This window comes from Galleria mellonella, unplaced genomic scaffold (assembly GCF_026898425.1).
Source record: "Galleria mellonella isolate WM207_F2 unplaced genomic scaffold, CSIRO_AGI_GalMel_v1 utg625, whole genome shotgun sequence".
NCBI lineage: Eukaryota > Metazoa > Arthropoda > Insecta > Lepidoptera > Pyralidae > Galleria > Galleria mellonella.
In genome coordinates, this window is record NW_026442129.1 from 737,006 (window position 1) to 755,412 (window position 18,407).

The 18,407-nt window shown below is 37.1% G+C and overlaps 1 protein-coding gene across 4 annotated transcripts in view; it reads left to right on the forward strand.

The window, feature by feature from the left end:
- LOC113511301 (protein 4.1 homolog) overlaps window positions 1-18,407 on the forward strand; it is a 121,483-nt gene that overhangs the window by 67,665 nt on the left and 35,411 nt on the right. For 3 of the 4 annotated variants that reach the window (XM_052899666.1, XM_052899668.1, XM_052899669.1), the window contains exons 2-8: window positions 9,461-9,616; window positions 10,910-11,063; window positions 12,755-12,871; window positions 13,198-13,381; window positions 14,736-14,888; window positions 15,482-15,667; window positions 17,165-17,337. In XM_052899666.1, coding sequence (XP_052755626.1) covers window positions 9,479-9,616; window positions 10,910-11,063; window positions 12,755-12,871; window positions 13,198-13,381; window positions 14,736-14,888; window positions 15,482-15,667; window positions 17,165-17,337 — 1,105 coding nt within the window. In that variant the 5' untranslated portion in view covers window positions 9,461-9,478. The remainder of the gene's footprint in view (window positions 1-9,460; window positions 9,617-10,909; window positions 11,064-12,754; window positions 12,872-13,197; window positions 13,382-14,735; window positions 14,889-15,481; window positions 15,668-17,164; window positions 17,338-18,407) is intronic. The other variant, XM_052899667.1, reaches the window with a different exon arrangement.

The window sequence follows — 18,407 nt, forward strand, 5'->3', positions numbered from 1 at the left end:
TTAAAACTATAAACGACTACATAGATTTCGATAAAGTTTATGGGATCGATTTGTAAGTATATTCTTTCGGTTAAAAAAAGAATTTTCCAAATCGGTTTAGAACTTTATTTTTATGCAACTTAGAATGGAACATAGAACTGACAGAGTTAAGAGGTAAAAATCATAACAAAAAAAACTCGTCCTTCTATTTAAAGTGGGCTGAAAAACTCATTTTACTAATTTTGTATATAAATGTAATACTATAGGTAGGTACTGTTCAAAATGTACCTTTTTACATACGTTGATAGATGTAGTTTTTATTTTTATTTTTTTTATAAAAAAGAAAATTGATAAACAAATTTAGAACAACATATAAAATATATTACATGAAGTCAACTTTTACTTTATCTCTCTTCAGTCGTACACTCTTGACAGAGTGGTCGTGGTTTTCACAATGACAGTGGCTCGTCGATGAGGCCCTCCTTCGCGATTGAGGTCCTCGCAATATATCTCCATCTACTTCTGTTCGCCGCCGAGCGAGAGCATTCCACAATGGACTGCTGTGTGGCCGTTTTGATGAGGTCAGTCCATCGCGTTGGTGATCTACCCCGAGAACGTTTGCCTTGTACCGCTCCGTTTACTTTATACACAATGTTAATTGTGTAATAAATGTAACACAATTTTTACTTACAATTAAATATAATTAATAAATAATAGTATATACAATAGGAACCAGCATATTTTATAAACAGGTACATTATAACAAAAGTGGATATATTTTTTGTTACCACCCATTCGTACGGAATGATTGGCATTTGGCACTCGTGCAAAGTGTGTTGTTTACATAACGGCGCCCATAAATATAGTCTATTATTACATGGCGCACGTTATGTAACGTCATTTATAAATCTCTTTAATGTGTGAGAGATTAATTGCCAGATTTATTTTAATCTCGTTTAAGCCTACGGATGATTTTAAGAATCATGTTTGGACGAAAAATCCGTTTATTTTGTTTAATATTTGCTGATTACCTACATAATGGTATACATTTTTTTTTCATACAACTTAGAATGGCAAATAAGCTGACGGCCCACCTGATGGGAAGTCGCATATTTTTTAATGTGGACATTTAGTGCCGTTACTGTCATGTTTATGATTAAAACATTTATTTTATTTTATTTTTTAAAACTTAGATTAGACTGATGGAAAGTGGTAACCGTCGCCAGTACAGTAGCATGGACATAACAGAGTATACTGTTTCGCCCATGATACCCCCATACGTTGCCATTCCTGAGGACTCAGGTGTTATTCCTTTGTTTTAATGCTGAAAATAAAATTGTTACTCCGTACTCGTTACTTGTATGTGCTGATGGGATACCAGTAAGGGATGATAGGTGATGAAAGAGTCCAGTGAGTCTATCGTGACGAATTCAAAACCAATTTTGAATTTTTTTTTTACTGAAAGGTTATACTTACAGATTGGTCCTATGGAAATTTTATCCAGATCGGTTCATTTGTCTTCTATACTTATAATAAATCTGTAGAGAGGTCAATTCTGTACATGAAATATATTTCCAACATAACTATCAGGCGGTGATTAGTGATCGATACTGATGCTAAAAATGCAGTCAGTAAAATTTTTGTCTGTCTGTATGTTCGTTATAGAAACAAAAACTACTCGGCGAATTTTAACGAAACTTGGCACTTCTTTTTATTATTATTATTTATATTTCTGGGCAGGTTATAGTATACTTTTCATCACGCTACGATGGATAGGAGTAGAGCAGTGAAGGGAAATGTTGGGAAAACGGGAGAAGTTACTCCATTTTTAAGCTTCCGTCGCGTGTGCAGCCTTAATGGCCACTTTTTAAAATGTATAAATGTCCACCCGTGCGACGCCGGGACGTTTTGAAATAAAAATAACTGATTTTGTAACATTTGAAGTTGTATTTTTTATGTATATTCTTTATTGCACTTAAACAATATATGCGACGATTAGTTTAACAACTTGTTAGCAAGGGAGGACTTATCTCTGAAAGAAGTCTCTTCCAGCCAACCCAGTGTAGTTAGAGAGAAAATAATTTAATTTGGGTAATCCAGTGCAGGAAAGGTAGCGGTGAAAATAATGTAAATACAACAAACACAAATTGTGAATAAATATATAAATAAATAAATACGTAATATATTTATCTATTTACTTATATAGATAAATATATATACATATGTATCAGTGTATAGAATTATCATGTACAATTGATTAAAAGATGTGATTTCAGTCTTCTCTTGAAGGAAGTAATGGAAGGACTAACCCGTATTATGTATTAGTAATAATCGTATTATGAATAAGGGGTATGTGTTCAAATATTATATTTGATTCTTTTTCATCTAAATTTTAATTAATACAAGTTTGAAGTAAAAACTTTGAAGTGTTTGAAAGTAAGTCTCTCACTAAAGATAAGCCGCTTTAGACGAAGCGACGAGGAAAGGACATTTATGAAACAAATGGTTTGGAACTCTGCAAACAGACGACTTTCCCCTCAATTGAATGCGATGTAATCTTCATTTAGATACTTTAATTGTACATTTTGAAAATATAACTTGAAGGTAAGGGCTCATTCATTAAATTGAATTACCTTTTAATTAATGAATCCGACTAATTCAGGAAACGGACTTGTCTAAATTGGTTGGATTTTGGGTAATCTAGATTGTGTCTCTAGTTATTTGTTGTAGTGTTTGTTATTTTTTCTTTTATGTGTGAAAATGAAATGGTAACCCCGTCTGCGCTAGCGGGATACGTTTGTGGGGCACCAGTGAAGGGTGATCTATGAGAATGAAAACAGGTCAATTAGCCCATCATGATGAATCCATCAGGAATTAACCATGATAGTTTCTAGGGGGAACTGCATGGAGGTCGACCTGGTTGGGTATGTTGCTAGCAATGAGATCTCAGTCTCCATTACTAACAATCCCTTTCCCCCAAAGTGTTTGTTATTATATAGTACAGAAATCCTACATTGAGGACTAATATATCTTGAAACATTTTGTATAAATTGTCATCATCATCATCATCATCATCATCTTAGCCATTATCAGTCCACTGCTGAATATAGGCCTCCCCCATATACTGCCATTGCGAAGAAATCATTTGAAAAATCTGTAGTACAGTGGAGGACATAATGCTTTATAGCACTGTATAATACACTTAAATTGCAATAACCTATAAAAAATATATAATAAATATATAAACCGATGCATTGTCGTAGATGAATCTCAAGAAATGTTATTTACATAGATTTAAAAAAAATAATAAACTCATAGGTGACATTGGACGCTATTCGATTACACGTACAAATCTCAATGATCCTGGCACAATGATTGACGTCGACGGTATTACACCGAGATGGCTGACGGCCATATCGACATTGGCATGATGTCATGCCCGACACCGGCGGCCCAGGAATCCATTGTGTCTATTCAGTGTTCAGATGTGGTGTGCCTTTTGTTCGCCATATTTGTAATGGAGGTATTTAGGCGCCCATTACTGATGCTACTTGCGTGATTATACAGTTTTGTTGATGATTCTCGTATTTTGATTTTCAATCGACTACCAGAAGGTTTACAATTTCATTTTTGAACTTATATATTTATGTATAGGATACAAACAGTTATGCATACTTTAAATTATATAGTTACTATCAGACCTTGCAGCATCTTAATAGAAAAAGTAGCTATAAATTTGTTTAAATAACTATCCATCTATCTATCCTATTTAAGTGCTGCGCTCTTGTCGGTGGAGCTCTTGCCACTCGCTACGATTTTCAGCGAGTTTCTTCACCTCTTGATACGACACGACACCAACTCCTTCCTTGATCTGCCTGATGTAACTATGTCTCGATCTCCCTCTCCCCCTCCTTCCTTCCTTCCTTTCCTTCTTCTCCCCTTCTTCCAATAATTATAAGCCATTTAAAATAACAAATTACTGATCTTTATTATGATATCATCTTTAACTGTCCGCTACTGAACATAAGTCTCCCCCTTGGGTGGTTTTGTCTGTAGTTGCCACGCTTGACGAAGTGGCAACCGCAGTTAGGCTTTGGAGATGTTTTAAGAGTGACGCTACTGCCTATCCCTCGCTCGCCCTTAGTCGCCTCTTACGAAATCCACGGGAAAGGAAGCGGTGGCCTATTCTATGCCGGGACCACACGGTTAAATACTGATAATCTAATACTAATTATAAAGCTCACACTGTAGTTTTGCAGCCTTGGCTTTGAAAGCTGTTAAGCAATATAAAAATACGTATTATATTTTTGGATGAACGATACGGTACAGAGAAAAATTTCAAAACTCGTTTGGCTTATAATGATTTTGCCAAAACTTATCTGAAGTCCATTTGTTTTTTGTGAAATTATGTTGTAAATTATTATTGATCATTTATAAGTAAAAATTGTGGTAATATTATTTGGTGAAACCAAGACTCGAGAAAAGATTGATGGGTTGTGTGAAGGATGATGATGGAAGAGGGGCTTATATTTGGGATATCGTGTCGACTAAGAATAATGGGATGAGGACTAGGTCAAACAAGTTGTCACAGGAAAAAAGTTATCTGTTATTATTAATGTTTAGCAGTTTTCTACCATATGTATAATATCATATATTATACATATGTTGTTTGCTCAATTTTGACATATTAGAATCGTCAAAATATAACGGTTTAAGAAATTCGGCAATGTATAAAGTTTCATGCACATATTTTTACTAAAATATTCTTTTATTTAGTTCATTGCAGTAGTGCAGACTCATTTTTAGCATTTTATTGTTTTTAAGTCAGGTTTTGTTTCGGTGGTTCAAGTTTCTCTTTATAATATGTTTCTCTTTTGGCATTTATTTCAAATATTCGTAAAATAACAGAATGTTGTAAACATTCTTATATACTGAATGAATCATAATGTTATTCGATATTCAAAAACAAAAAAAGACTCAAGAAACGTTTTTATTAATACAAAGATTGTAGTTTCTGAGACTCACAATTGTAGCAACGATGTAGAAGTTTCTTGACCTGTACCAATTGATATTTCACGGAAAAGAGAAAATAACATCGCCATATTTCACATTCGTTAAAACAACAAAGTAACGTCGCATGACTCAAATAGTATCCTGCACGTTTAATGGAATATCAAATTAGAACTAGGGCTCCAGTAATAAAACCATCGAACATTGAAACATCTCTATAATATTTCCCAGTAAAATATGACATAAACTTATGATTCAGTATTTGGCCACCGTCCAACAGATGAATCGAGTGTACGTTCAGTGTTTATTGTGTAATGTCAGATTATCTTGTTTTGATGATTCGTATGCATCGATTAAGTGATCCACTGCATCGATTAAAATTTTTATAGTAATAATATATATATTTTTAAATAAACAGTCGGGACTTGACGCGATGAAAAAGCTTTCACTGGTAAATAGTACATACAACATACCTGCTTCTTTATTGCCAACGTTTTACGTTAAGTCCCGATTGTGTATTTAAAAATATGTGTAAACACCGCGAAAAGTTTGAAATTAACTATTGTAATAATATATGTTTCTAAAAATAAGTTACATTTGATAATATGTTACTGTAATAAAGTGTCAGCTCTCTTTTTCATCAGGTGGTCACTTTTATCTAGATAGAGTATTCTTGCCCAGTGATTTTGTTAATAAATTTTTAAGCAAATTCCAAAAAGAAGAGTTTTTCAATTTATCTTTATTTTTTTTTATTGATTTTAAATAGAATTTAATTACATTGATGAAATTGGAATTGAATTATTTAATTATGGAATCTTTACGAAAATTTAGGGATCGACGCCCTCCCCGCTTCTAATTGCTGCGCCCTACAGGGTCTACAATGTACTACATCAATTACTAACATCTTTTAATAATATTGTAGAATGCAATAAATAAATTGAATTGAATTGAATAGTCCCGTAGAGGCCCTATTTTAATTTTGTTACGAAGAATGATTGAAGCAGTCGTTTGTTTTTTTTTTCGAAAAAAAAAACCCGGTTGTTTCAAGGCAAAATCTACTTATAGATGCACGATTTCCAATTCGAAATTCAAATATTTTCAGTCTAATGTGTCTATAAAACCTTTCATTGGTTTTTGATGTTTTGTCCGATGGATGTTACTGTTTTAATTTGAGATGCAAAATATATTTATTTAATTAATAAACTTATATTAATTATAATCAATCATCCGGATTCAAGGATTAGACATATCCTTTCAAAAATTCCTCAGTGCTAAAACACGATTCATGTAGTTCTTATACCTTGTTAATATATGATTCAGTTACTGACCATGACAGTTGTTTCGTACTCACAGCATTTACTTGTATTAGATCATTCCTTATGTTTCTTGACCTTGTTTCTTTGCTCTTTCAAGTGAATATATTATGAGGTCGAAGATCTTACTACTATGCCAATATTTGAATAAATTTACTAGATTTGTTAAAAGTCGCTTAATATGCAAATGTGCTTGTTGAATAGTTATATCTGTATTGTGTATTATGTAATTTTAAGATCTAGTTCCACAAAAATTAACTTCAATTTGATCAATACCAATTAAGTGAACATTTCGATTAATTAAAAGTCTTAGATTGGTAAAATGAAGATATCGTGTAACTTCCACATATTGAGAAGATTCTATTTGAAGTATTGGAGGATTTGAAAGAAAAGCTGATTTATTCATTAATTGATATATCAAGTACACGAAATTACTATGGCTAGAAATATGAAATGTTGACCAAAATAAGTAGATGCAATGAAAAATGCATTTCTGTAACACAACATGTTACAGAAATAAATTTAGATACGTAATCGTAACTAACGAACCCGGCAAAACGAACAAGCGTGCCCCAATAAAAATATAATAAGGGTCAGTTATCGAGATAAAGCTATCCCTAAAGTTTTCTTTCAAATTGGACTAAACAGTACACATTTACAAAATATTGTTAAAATAGAATGGTTTCAGATAACGTATCGACGTATCGTAAACGTACATCGTGACACGTGATGGTTATATATTAATATAAACAGGAATGAAAAGGATGATAAAATTATTCGTGGCGCGCGACACATGTCCATTTTTATCCGCTGGATCCTTGTGACAATTGGTCGAATTAGGGACACAGGCCACGCCGAGGTCATGTAGTCATCAATCACAGATCGGGATGAGGTTGTGGGCGGCAAATGATAAATGCATGGTCAATGTTGTAATTGAATTAGTCTATAATAAAAGGAATGGCCAGTCACAGAAATGTATGCTCATCATGGATCCAAACGTAGAGGTTTTTGAATGAAAATGTAGTAAGACCGCACGTGAAATTGATATAGTCTAGCGAGATGATGATAAGTGAGGATGTAGTTGATCCATTTTGTCGATTTCATCAGGAATTATTGACAACGGTTTTCATTGAAATCGTCCGGAAGTTGATCTGCCAGAGTTTTTTGCTAACATTGTTGTTGCCAGAGTAACAATTTGTCAAATTATGCTTGTCTGGTACTGAACGTTTTAGATAAATAACACGTTTCTTATGTGATGGTTTTAAAGGGTTGTCATTTGGTCTTTAATCCTTTAAGCAAAGCCAGCGTTCCAACATTGGTGCTTAAAATTCGGCACGTAATCCTGCTCGTAGTCTCCTAACGTGCACAAGTCGAACACCAGGAAGCTTCCATATTTCTAAACCGTGCTTGGTGGAATGCGAACAGCGAAAATCCATGCTAGCAATTTTTATAAGTTGTTTTAATGAATGGAATATAATTCTTCGTCAAAATATAAGCCTTTAGTAAATTTAAGTCACTTGATAACATAGTATATGACTTTAAATTTATTGATAGTTTTTCTTTGTTGTTGGTTATAATACCGGGCTTGTTTATTTTTTCTGTAGTCCTGAGTTTCTCAAGCAGTTTTTCATATGTGGTGTGTTAGGCAATCTAAAGCAATTTTTAGCAATCAAATTCTCATTTAGTAATTGTCTCAATGTCGTTGCAATTAATTCGTGCACCAGAGATGTAATGTGTTTATTTGTCTGTGTGGTGTAAGCGTGTGACACACATGAAGCAATTATGAATGGAACAATGTAATAACTACTCGTACGTACCAGTCTTTTATTGGGCACATTTTTGTTCGAGAACTTTTGATTTAGCACTGTTCTTCAGCTAAATTTTAAAAAACTATAATATGACTTATAAAATACAGCGAGCATTCGTGAATTACTCTTTAGTACAAACGCTTATATTTTAAACAATTTATTAGTTTATAGTTTTTGTTTTTATATCATCATTTCAGTCGTTAGTTGTCTATTGTAGAAGATCTGCCTCTGGTGTTGCGAGTGATCATGGGCGGCGGTAATCACTTACCGAAGTGAACCTAATGCTCGTTTGTCCCCTGTGTTATAAAAAAGATGTTAAACATAGGTATTTTTTATACATCACCATAAGTAACATTCCGTTTGGTTTCATTAACTCCATTGTTGTTGTTTCAACCAGTGGGGAGATTTCTACATTTAATTTGCCTGTACGGGCTCGTCCCTTGCAAAACCTTTGTTAATGTAACTCTTTGAAAATTACTTACGATCTCGCTCATAGTGTGAAAATCGTAACTAATTTTCGATACTCTATAATTTTTGCAATTGTAGCACAGGTGCAGTTTTATTTAAGCAATCTCGTTTCTAATCCTGAGGTGAATTATCCATGGAGTTTTACAGAATAGCAACTTGTTTATTGTCAATGTGCAGTGCAACAGATAAAAACTAAATACTGTGATCTATTCTAGACGCGCGACAATAGTCACATTGGTAGTTGCATTCGGTTCCCACGGCTGTTGATTTATACTTCCATTGTGATCTGTCTACATAACCTTCAAACGGATGGAACTGCATACGGCATTATTCTCCAAATTCAGGCAAAAACTAACGGCGCTGGCTTAGTCGAAGAACGCTTTAAGGGCTCAAGATCGTATCGCAGTCTAAACATTTCAAAATTATGGGCACTTGCTCAGTACTTTGAGAGACAACGTAAAACCACGCCAGATGCTTTGTGTTTGGAGGAAATCTAGGAAAACTTGACACGAGGGCACCACCATGATATGAACCTACAGTATGGTAATTGCCTGACAAAAACTGCACAGATGATGGGGTTAATGCATTAATGAGATTATGTTATAAAGGTCAAAAAGATTTTATTGTGAGCGATGCCAATAAATTTGAATGTGACATAATTTTACGAATAATTCATTCGCTTTTCGTAGTATAAGCTTGTTTATAAAAAGATAATGATAATGATCTTTTCAGGATATAAGATAAAAAAAAAAACAATTGATTTCGCAAATTTCTTGTCTCTAATTGTAAGAAAAGTAAACAATCACACATATTTATTTTTTCATTTTACGATCAATTGCGTACTTAAAAATGGAAAATAAACTACATTTTCTCTTATTCCAGGTGTAGAAGGTCGGCAAAATGCCGGAGGGTGTGGCCAAAGAGGCCAAGGACGAGGCCAAAAGCAAGCCTAAGGAGGAGAAGCGGCCGCATCCCGGCAACATCGCCAAGGTCAAGGTCGAACTGCTCGATGGGTCCACCTTAAACTTCGATGTGGACGTAAGTTGAAATTTTTTGTTTTTTTTAGCAAGTAAGATGACAACCCATCTTCCATTCCATCTGAGACCGTGAACATTTTCAACACCAGATGTCAAATAGGTGAAACGTTTGTAAATGATTTATGTATAAAGTCGGATAAATAAAAGTCCCTTGTGAAAATAATCAAGTCAGAAAATTTATAGTAAATCTTTTTTTTTATACAGCTTAGAATGGCAAACAAGCTGACGGCCCACCTGATGGAAAGTGGTAACCGTCGCTTATAGACATGAGCAGTACCATGGACATAACAGATTATACTGTTTCGCTCATGATACCCCCCATGCGTTGCCATTCCTGAGGACTCAGGTGTTATTCCTCTGTACCCAGTAAATTCACGCCATATCCCACCCTTCAAACCGAAACACAGCCATGCAAACACAACTGCTTCACGGTTAAAACATGAATGGGACAGAGGTACCCAAGCAATCGACTTTTGTACAAAGCTAAAGCTACAGAAGATTCGGTGATAAAAAATATATATTCACTGTGTCTTTATGGAATAGGTACAATGAACCGAATACCAAAGCTGTCTATCCGTATATAGACGTCTCTTATATCATCATTGTATATAATTATTATGTTGTAAGCATAAGTTATGGAAATACATAGATACGAGTTGATTCTTCTTCAGAGTGTATACGATCTATCTGATATGTATATAATAATCTCGTTATCGATATCTTTCCACTTTCACAAGTTTAAAAAAGAATTACTATATATCTATACTCATGTCAAGTCAGGCAGCGAGAAAGAAATGCCACTTGCATAATTCGTCTTGCACGCATGCCAATTCCGAAGATGTTTGAATCTTTCTTCGAATAGAACACGGACTAATATAGGTCTAAAATAGAATACTGACAATATAACATAATTTGTGGTGTCCATGATCTTTTTCCTGTCTATAGATGACTCCTAGGTTTCATCAGGTGGGCCATCAGCTTGTTTGCTTTTTTTATACCACAGAGGTAATAAACAAGCATACAGCCCACATGGTGGTAAACGTTTACTATATAGCCTATGAACGTCTTCATTACCTGGGGCATTACGTGCGCGTTTCTGGTCCTGAAGAAACTTCTTTATCTCTTTTTTCAAGAATCCCATTCTTTTATCTATTGGAAAAACCTTGATAGGGAACTCATTCCATAACCTGAACGTTCGTGGGAAGAAACATTTCTAAAATCGCTCTATTCACGACCATCTAAGCTCTTTTCATTCTGAGAACTCTAATACAACTAACTGTCACTCGGTTTACAGAAAAAGATCCGCGGCTACGACCTCCTGAACACGGTGTGCGACAAATTGAACCTGGTTGAGAAGGACTACTTCGGGCTGCTGTACGAGGACCGTGGCGATCCGCGCGTTTGGATCGACCTCGACAAGCGGGTGTCGAAACTGCTGAAACGTAAGCGTACTGTATCAGGATCCATTATGTTCTCTCAGTGGTGGTGTCACTAACAACTGGCTGGTAAACCTGGTTTGAATACTGATCTTACTACTGATGCCATGAAAATGGAATGTTGACATCGCCTTCGCTATCCGGTATACGCTGGTGGGTACCTGTAAGGGATGACAAGGATATAGGCAGGTCAGTTGGCTTGTCTTGTTGAATTTATCAGGTATTGACGATGATGCCGCCGGTGATTTGGACGACTGCAAATCGCGAGCCCCAGTCATCGGCACACGGCGCTGAGAGGAATACCGAGGTGGTTTTTAGTGGTAAAAATCCCACAGTACCCACCGTCACACCGCTGGCGGTGGGTCTCTTTATGGAGATTTTCCCCTCGGTAAAAAAAAAAAGGTATTGACGATGATGGTTTCCATCTTGTGTATAAGTGAACTTATCAGGGTGCATTTTTAGTAAAAGAGATGCTAGTTCCTGCCAACTAACAATCCCTTCACCTTATTGTTTTTTAGTGTTCTGACGAGTACCTATTAACTTGGGAGAAAGCATTTTTATTACCTAAAGGAGTATTGGCCGTGTGGTCCCGGCATAGAATAGGCCATCCCTTCCTTTCCCGTGCGTGTTATAAGACGCGACTAAGGGAACTTAATGGTCGAGGGAAGGACAGCAGCATACCTCTTAAAACATCTCTAAAGCCTAACTGCGGTTGCCAATCCCCCTGCCAAGTGTGGCAACTACTGGTAAAACCCCACAAGGGAGAGGCTCATGTTCAGCAGTTGGCAGTTAAAGTCTAATAGGACAACGATGATGGAAGGAATCTAGCACCCCTATTGCTAGTAGTTATTTCTTTCTTAAAGAAGGTATCCCTAACTCATAGATATTCTCGCGGCCCCCGTAAGAAACAATCGTGATTAATTCTTAGTAAATTCGCCACAATAAGCTAATTATCTTCCTCTTGACCTATCGTCTCTTACTAGTACAACGCCAGGGTATACCGATAGCTCAGGTAAAGTTACTATTACATTTTAAAAATATACTAATTATTTACTAACTAAAGACTAACATTTGCAAGTCGGATAAGATAGAATTTTGATTATATTGATGGTTTTTTTTAAGGGTGAAAATGGTATGGTAGCCCCGCCTGCGCTAACGGGATGCGCTGGCGGAGCACCAGTGAAGGGTGATAGATGAGAATGAAAACAGGCCAGTTAGCCCATCATGATGAATTCATCAGGAATTAACCATGGTAGTTTCCAGGGAGAACCGCGAGGAGGTCGACCTGGTTGGGTATATTGCTAGCAATGGGATTCTCAGTCTCCATTACTAACAATCTCTTTCCCCCCGATGTACTGTAGGATTTTGGGGTATAGCTACAGTAATGCGTGCGTACTGGTAGTGAATGTAATATCTGACAGAAGAGGCATAGAGAGTGCAACGCATGATGGGTATCATGGGTAAGCACAGTATACCTCATCATCTAATGGTTACAGGTTCAATCTCTGCATAGTATAAATAATTGTTTTCTAACTTAAACCGTTACACCGTCAAGAGTTTTAGATACAGCGGGTTATTTTAATGAGTCGTCCGATTCTACGTTTGCTTTTACATTAGACAGCCACTCTGGAACATTTCTTTTCCTTTGCTATTTATCACTTTGGAAATAAAATATAATATTAATAGAATGTTATGTTTTATAGGGGAGCCATGGGAAGTGAGGTTTGCAGTGAAATTCTACCCCCCTGAGCCAGCGCAGTTGCAGGAGGAGCTGACACGGTACCAGCTTGTTCTGGCCGTCAGGAAGGATTTGCTTGAAGGTAAATTTGATTACTGAACTTTTGACATCATATTACAAACTAGATATGCCCGCCCAGCTGGTCATGTCATCCTGTTTTAAAGAAAGTACCCCCCATATGTTGCCATTCCTGAGGACTCAGGTGTTATTCCGCTGTACTCTATAAATTCACGCCCAATTATACCACCCTTCAAACCGAAACAGCCATGAAAACACAATTGCTTTACGGTCGAAACACGAATGGGGCAGAGGTATCCAAGCAAACGACTTTTGTACAAAGTCTTCCTCTGGTGATATTTATAAAATTAGTGAAGTCGTTTACTATTTAGAGGTTCATATGATTGCCAGGTCGACTGCCATGTTCGACCGTCACGCACGCGCTGCTCGCCAGCTACCTGCTGCAGTCCGAGCTTGGAGACTACGAGGAATCGGAAGCGGCCGCGGGACACTGCAAGCAGTTGAAACTGGTCCCGCCGTCCGCCTGCACGCCGGAACTCGAGGAGAAGGTCGCAGAGTTGCACAAGACACACAGGTGGGCAAATGGGAACCGTTGGTGTATTGTCTTTTGCGAATGACTTTTAGAAAGTGGGAGGTTGTCGTTTGGAATCGTTTTTGTTCGTCAGTCTTGCGGTTTTTTAGGAAGAAGAGTTTACGTTATAGTTGATCTTACGTCTATTTTCTCAAGGTTAAAAGTTACTCTTTTATGTAACCAAATTTTAAATTATATATTACATGGAACGCAAACGAACATATGTGATCTGCTTAATTTTTTTTTCTATAACATGATATATAGATTAACACTTTGAGTTATTTATGACACGTAGATTAATAAATGAATCCATACAATCGAATTACATTTTTTTACATACATACATACATATCTGTCACGCCTGTTTCCCATTAGAGTAGACAGAAACAATGGAACGCCAAATGCTTCGATTCAAACAAACCTCTTTCGCTTCTTCCACATTCATAAATCTTTTCATACACGCTCGCCGGTTACGGGTACTTTTAATTTGGCCCTTCTTCAGCACGTCGTCTATTTGGTCAACATACGTCCGTCTAGGTCGGCCCCTACCGACATCTCCATTCATTCTTGCTCCATAAATCTCTTTCGTAATTCTTCTTTCATCCATCCTTTCCAAATGACCAAACCAACGCAACATTTCTTTTTCGATTTTTTTTTTAATATAAAACTAAAGATAAAGTACAAAAATATGTTTTCACCATGTGTGTCGCAGTGACCCAAATAGGCTACAGCTCAGTGATAGTTTTGTTTAAAAGCAAAACACTGATTTTCGGCTTGAAGTTCGGCTACATGGAATGGCCAATAAGCTGACAGTCCATAGAAAATAGTAACCATTGCCTATAGCTAAGAACAACAGCATCTACTTATGCGTTGCAATTTCTGAGAACTAAGATGTTATTAATGCCTCCGTATCCTGTAACTTCACTGCTATATTCCACCTTTCAAATAGAAACAGTCGAGTAAACACAACTACTTAGCGGTAGAGACAAGAGTGGGATAAAGGTACCCACCCAAGGTGACGCATTTAATACCAAGTCTGTTTCTAGTAAAAATATTAAGTGGCCTAGTAACACTGGAGACAGAGATATTTATTTATTTAACTCTTTATTGCACCAATGACATATAAACAATTCATGTGAAATACAGTAGCTTAAAGTACAGATTAAAATATATCATTACAGTTCTTCTTACGTTACTAACTCGTATGACGTGATGTTCTTGAGACACTACCTAAAACTGTCACTTTTCGAATAAATGAATGCTAGATTGTCCCTCTATTGTATTAATAAACAAAAAATATTACTCACTAGGCAGGGGCTAAAGTACTTGAAATTTACAATTCATAAATAATTGACAGAGGCCAAACACCAGCGGAAGCGGAGCTGAATTACCTGGAGAACGCCAAGAAACTGGCCATGTACGGTGTGGACCTCCACCCGGCCAAGGACTCCGAGAATGTGGACATCACGCTCGGTGTCTGCTCCTCCGGTTTACTGGTGCACAGAGAGAAGTAAGTGTAAGGCTTTAGCCTAGAGCTCTTATCTACAACTGACCTTGACAAATTACGAATGGCAGTATTGCCATATTTTCTCAGTATACTGATCATAAATTGTTTATTTAATTCTTATTGTAGTGAGGATTTAATTACGTCAGTTGGTGATAAAGTCACCAGGAATTAAATAAAGTGCTTTACAGGGGATCGCATGGAGATCAGCCGGATAGATAAAATTATTGGCAATGTGCATGACTACATTATTAACAATCCTCACCAGGAGATTGGCTAATCTTTATAGATGAGAGAGACAGAGAGATGCATCGGGTCTTAAAACAATTTTTCTGAAATTAGAGTATAAGAATGTTATTTACAAAGTTTATATATATATTTCTTGACATATATTTTGTCCTAAATCCTCAATGACAAACTAATGGCCGAAGTACAGTTAGCTGGAGTTTAAAGCCCCAGGTAGAAAAACCAGCGAACTGTACAAGTAGTGTCAAGGAGCTTCGCCTTCTGCATCTTTCTCTTAAGAGAGTTTCCCCAGAATCTCAATAGTCTGAAGTGTTGCTCCAAACAGTTCGTATTATATCTTGTTATACGTTTAGATTACGCATCAACCGCTTCGCGTGGCCGAAGATCCTGAAGATCAGCTACAAGCGGCACAACTTCTACGTGAAACTCCGACCAGGCGAGTTCGAGCAGTTCGAGTCGACGGTCGGCTTCAAGCTGGCCAACCACCGCGCCGCCAAAAAGCTGTGGAAGACTTGCGTCGAACACCACACCTTCTTCAGGTATAGTTATTGGCATCTATCGAAGTTGATCTGGGAAAGTTCGTAACAGTTTTACTCGATGGTTGTGTTTAAAATAGCGTAGAAGCTGTTTTGGATTTCTCATAGCATGATAGATATAGTTAGTAAGGTTTTGAGTTTTGCTTAGGTAAATTTGAACAAAAATTTTGTAGATTATGACGACCACATAAATTTTAATCACGATCTATGATTGCGTTGAATACCACACGTTCTTTGGGAACAGTCGATCGGGTTCTACAGAAGAACATTCGCCACTCAGTGTTTTTGAAGAATGTTCTCTTCTCCTTCGGAGTTTGGCGTTAAGAGTTAGTTGGGGAACGAGTCTGGTTAAGATCAATGTAAGGGCTATTTTTTAAATCGATTATAACGAAGTTTGTTGCAGTTATATGTAAATTTTCAAAAATAATTGCATATTATTATAATATTGTTTCTGATTAATTATTTAAAAAGCGTTCTGCTAGCGAACTGTTGGGAATTGTTTTTGACACATCATTGTGACGTTGGCTTGTTTTGGGAAGCAGAAGTTTTTTTAGTAGGTGACGATGGAAAGGTTACTTCGTCTGCATTATCGGTATACGCTGGTGGGACACCAGTAAGAGATAATAGGTGAGAATGACAGCAAATCACTAGTCCATCGTGATAAATTCAAGAATTTTTCAAGAAATAGACATGGGAATTAGGATATCGATTTGATATCTACATATTGGGTTGCTCTGGGTATTGATGGCGGAAAATGGATCATCGTCCATTTTGATATTACATTTACTGATCGATAATCTTTCGAATATGTTAAAAGTCTGTTATCCAATATTATTTATGGATAATAGACTTAACATATTTGTTATTGGATTAGTACATAGATATTTTAATTAAAATGGTATAGATATTGTTTATATATTACTCACTCCTACTATACAATTTTCCGGGGCGAATCGCATCAAGGACGACTTGATTGTTAGCAATGACGATGCTAGACTCCATTTCTTGTTAATAATGGGGAAAGAATTTTTTTTATATATGATAATCTATTACCACTCCAGGTAATAGAGGACCTTTTAGGTGGCCGTATACGCTGGCGAAGCATCAGAGAGAGATAATAGATGAGAATGAAAAGGCAAGTCAGTTAGCCCATCGTGATGAATACACCTGGGATTCAGCAACAAAGCAAACACCTGAATTCAATGTGACTGGTAGTTTGCATTTTTTTTAATAAGTGATAATGGTATAGTAACTCAGCCCACGCTATTGGTATACGCTGGTGGGTCACCAGTGAGGGATGATAAGTGACGATGAAAGCAGGTTTCCAGGGGGAACTGCGTGCAGGTCGACCTGCCAGTGTGTATTGTTAGCAGTGGTTCAGTTAGATCCCATTGCTGACAATCTCTTGCGCCCCGGTGGTGTGTATTGCTGACGTTTCCTTCCCCCGGTGTGTTCGCTGGCATGACATGTGTGGTGGTGATGCGGGCGGTGTGTCGGCAGGCTGACGTCGCCGGAGCCGGCGGCGCGCGGCGCGCTGTTCCCGCGGCTGGGCTCGCGGTTCCGGTACAGCGGCCGCACGCACTACGAGTCACGCGCCGCGCCGCCGCAGCGCGCGCCGCCGCACTTCGCGCGCACGCTCTCGCACAGGAAGATCTCCTCGCGCAGCATGGACGGTAACGCGCGCACACGCACGCACGCACGCACACGCGCGCGCACGTCAACACACGCACACACCAACATACGCACACACACGAACATGCATGTACACGCACATACACACACGCACTCACGCACACACACTCACGCACACGCGCGCGCCCACACACACACGCACACACGCACACACACGCGCGCGCACACACACACACACGAACATGCACACACACGATACACACACGCACATACACACACACACTCACGCACACACACACACAAACACGCACGCACACACACGCACGCACACAGACACACAAGCGCGACCACGCACATCTACGTACAATATATCTAACCACAAAACTGTGCTCCGACTAACCACAACAGGCCATCTAGACAAGTGACAAACGAATTCAATACTATACAGATGTTAATTGCTTCTGTAGTTGTGAGAGGCGTAGATTGCGACATTTTTGTATGAGATGTCACAGGTGTGTTAATATTATAAATGTGAAAGTGAGTTTTCTTTGTTTGTTACCTTATAGCGCCTTAACAGCTTAATCGATCACTGTAAAGTTTGCTATATACGTACTAAATAGGATGTAGAAGAAACTACTTGAAATTTAGTTTAAAAATTTTCATGTACGAGTACAACGTTACTGTATCACCATGTAACTTGGTGACTCTACCTATAATATACATACAAGGCATTTTTCAATATTCACAACTTACTATTATTTACTTGTTTACTATCCAATTGGCTAAAATCTCTTTCTATATTAAGATACATACAGTGAGTGTAGAAAGTATTCGTACACCTAGGGTTGTAATAAAAAAAATACGAATTTGATAGACTTTCTTTTATTTATCTAATTTAAATCAATACTATTAAATATTTTAACATTCCCGCACTTTGTTTATGATATTTTTTGTTTTTTAATAAAAAAAATTATACAACATAAAAATATTTTTACGTTAACTAAGTAAATAATGACAAACAAAAAGTATTCGTACACTTATAAAATTTGTAAGTAAATGAATATTAAAAAAATATTAATACTTTGTTGGACCACCGTTAGCATTGATGATA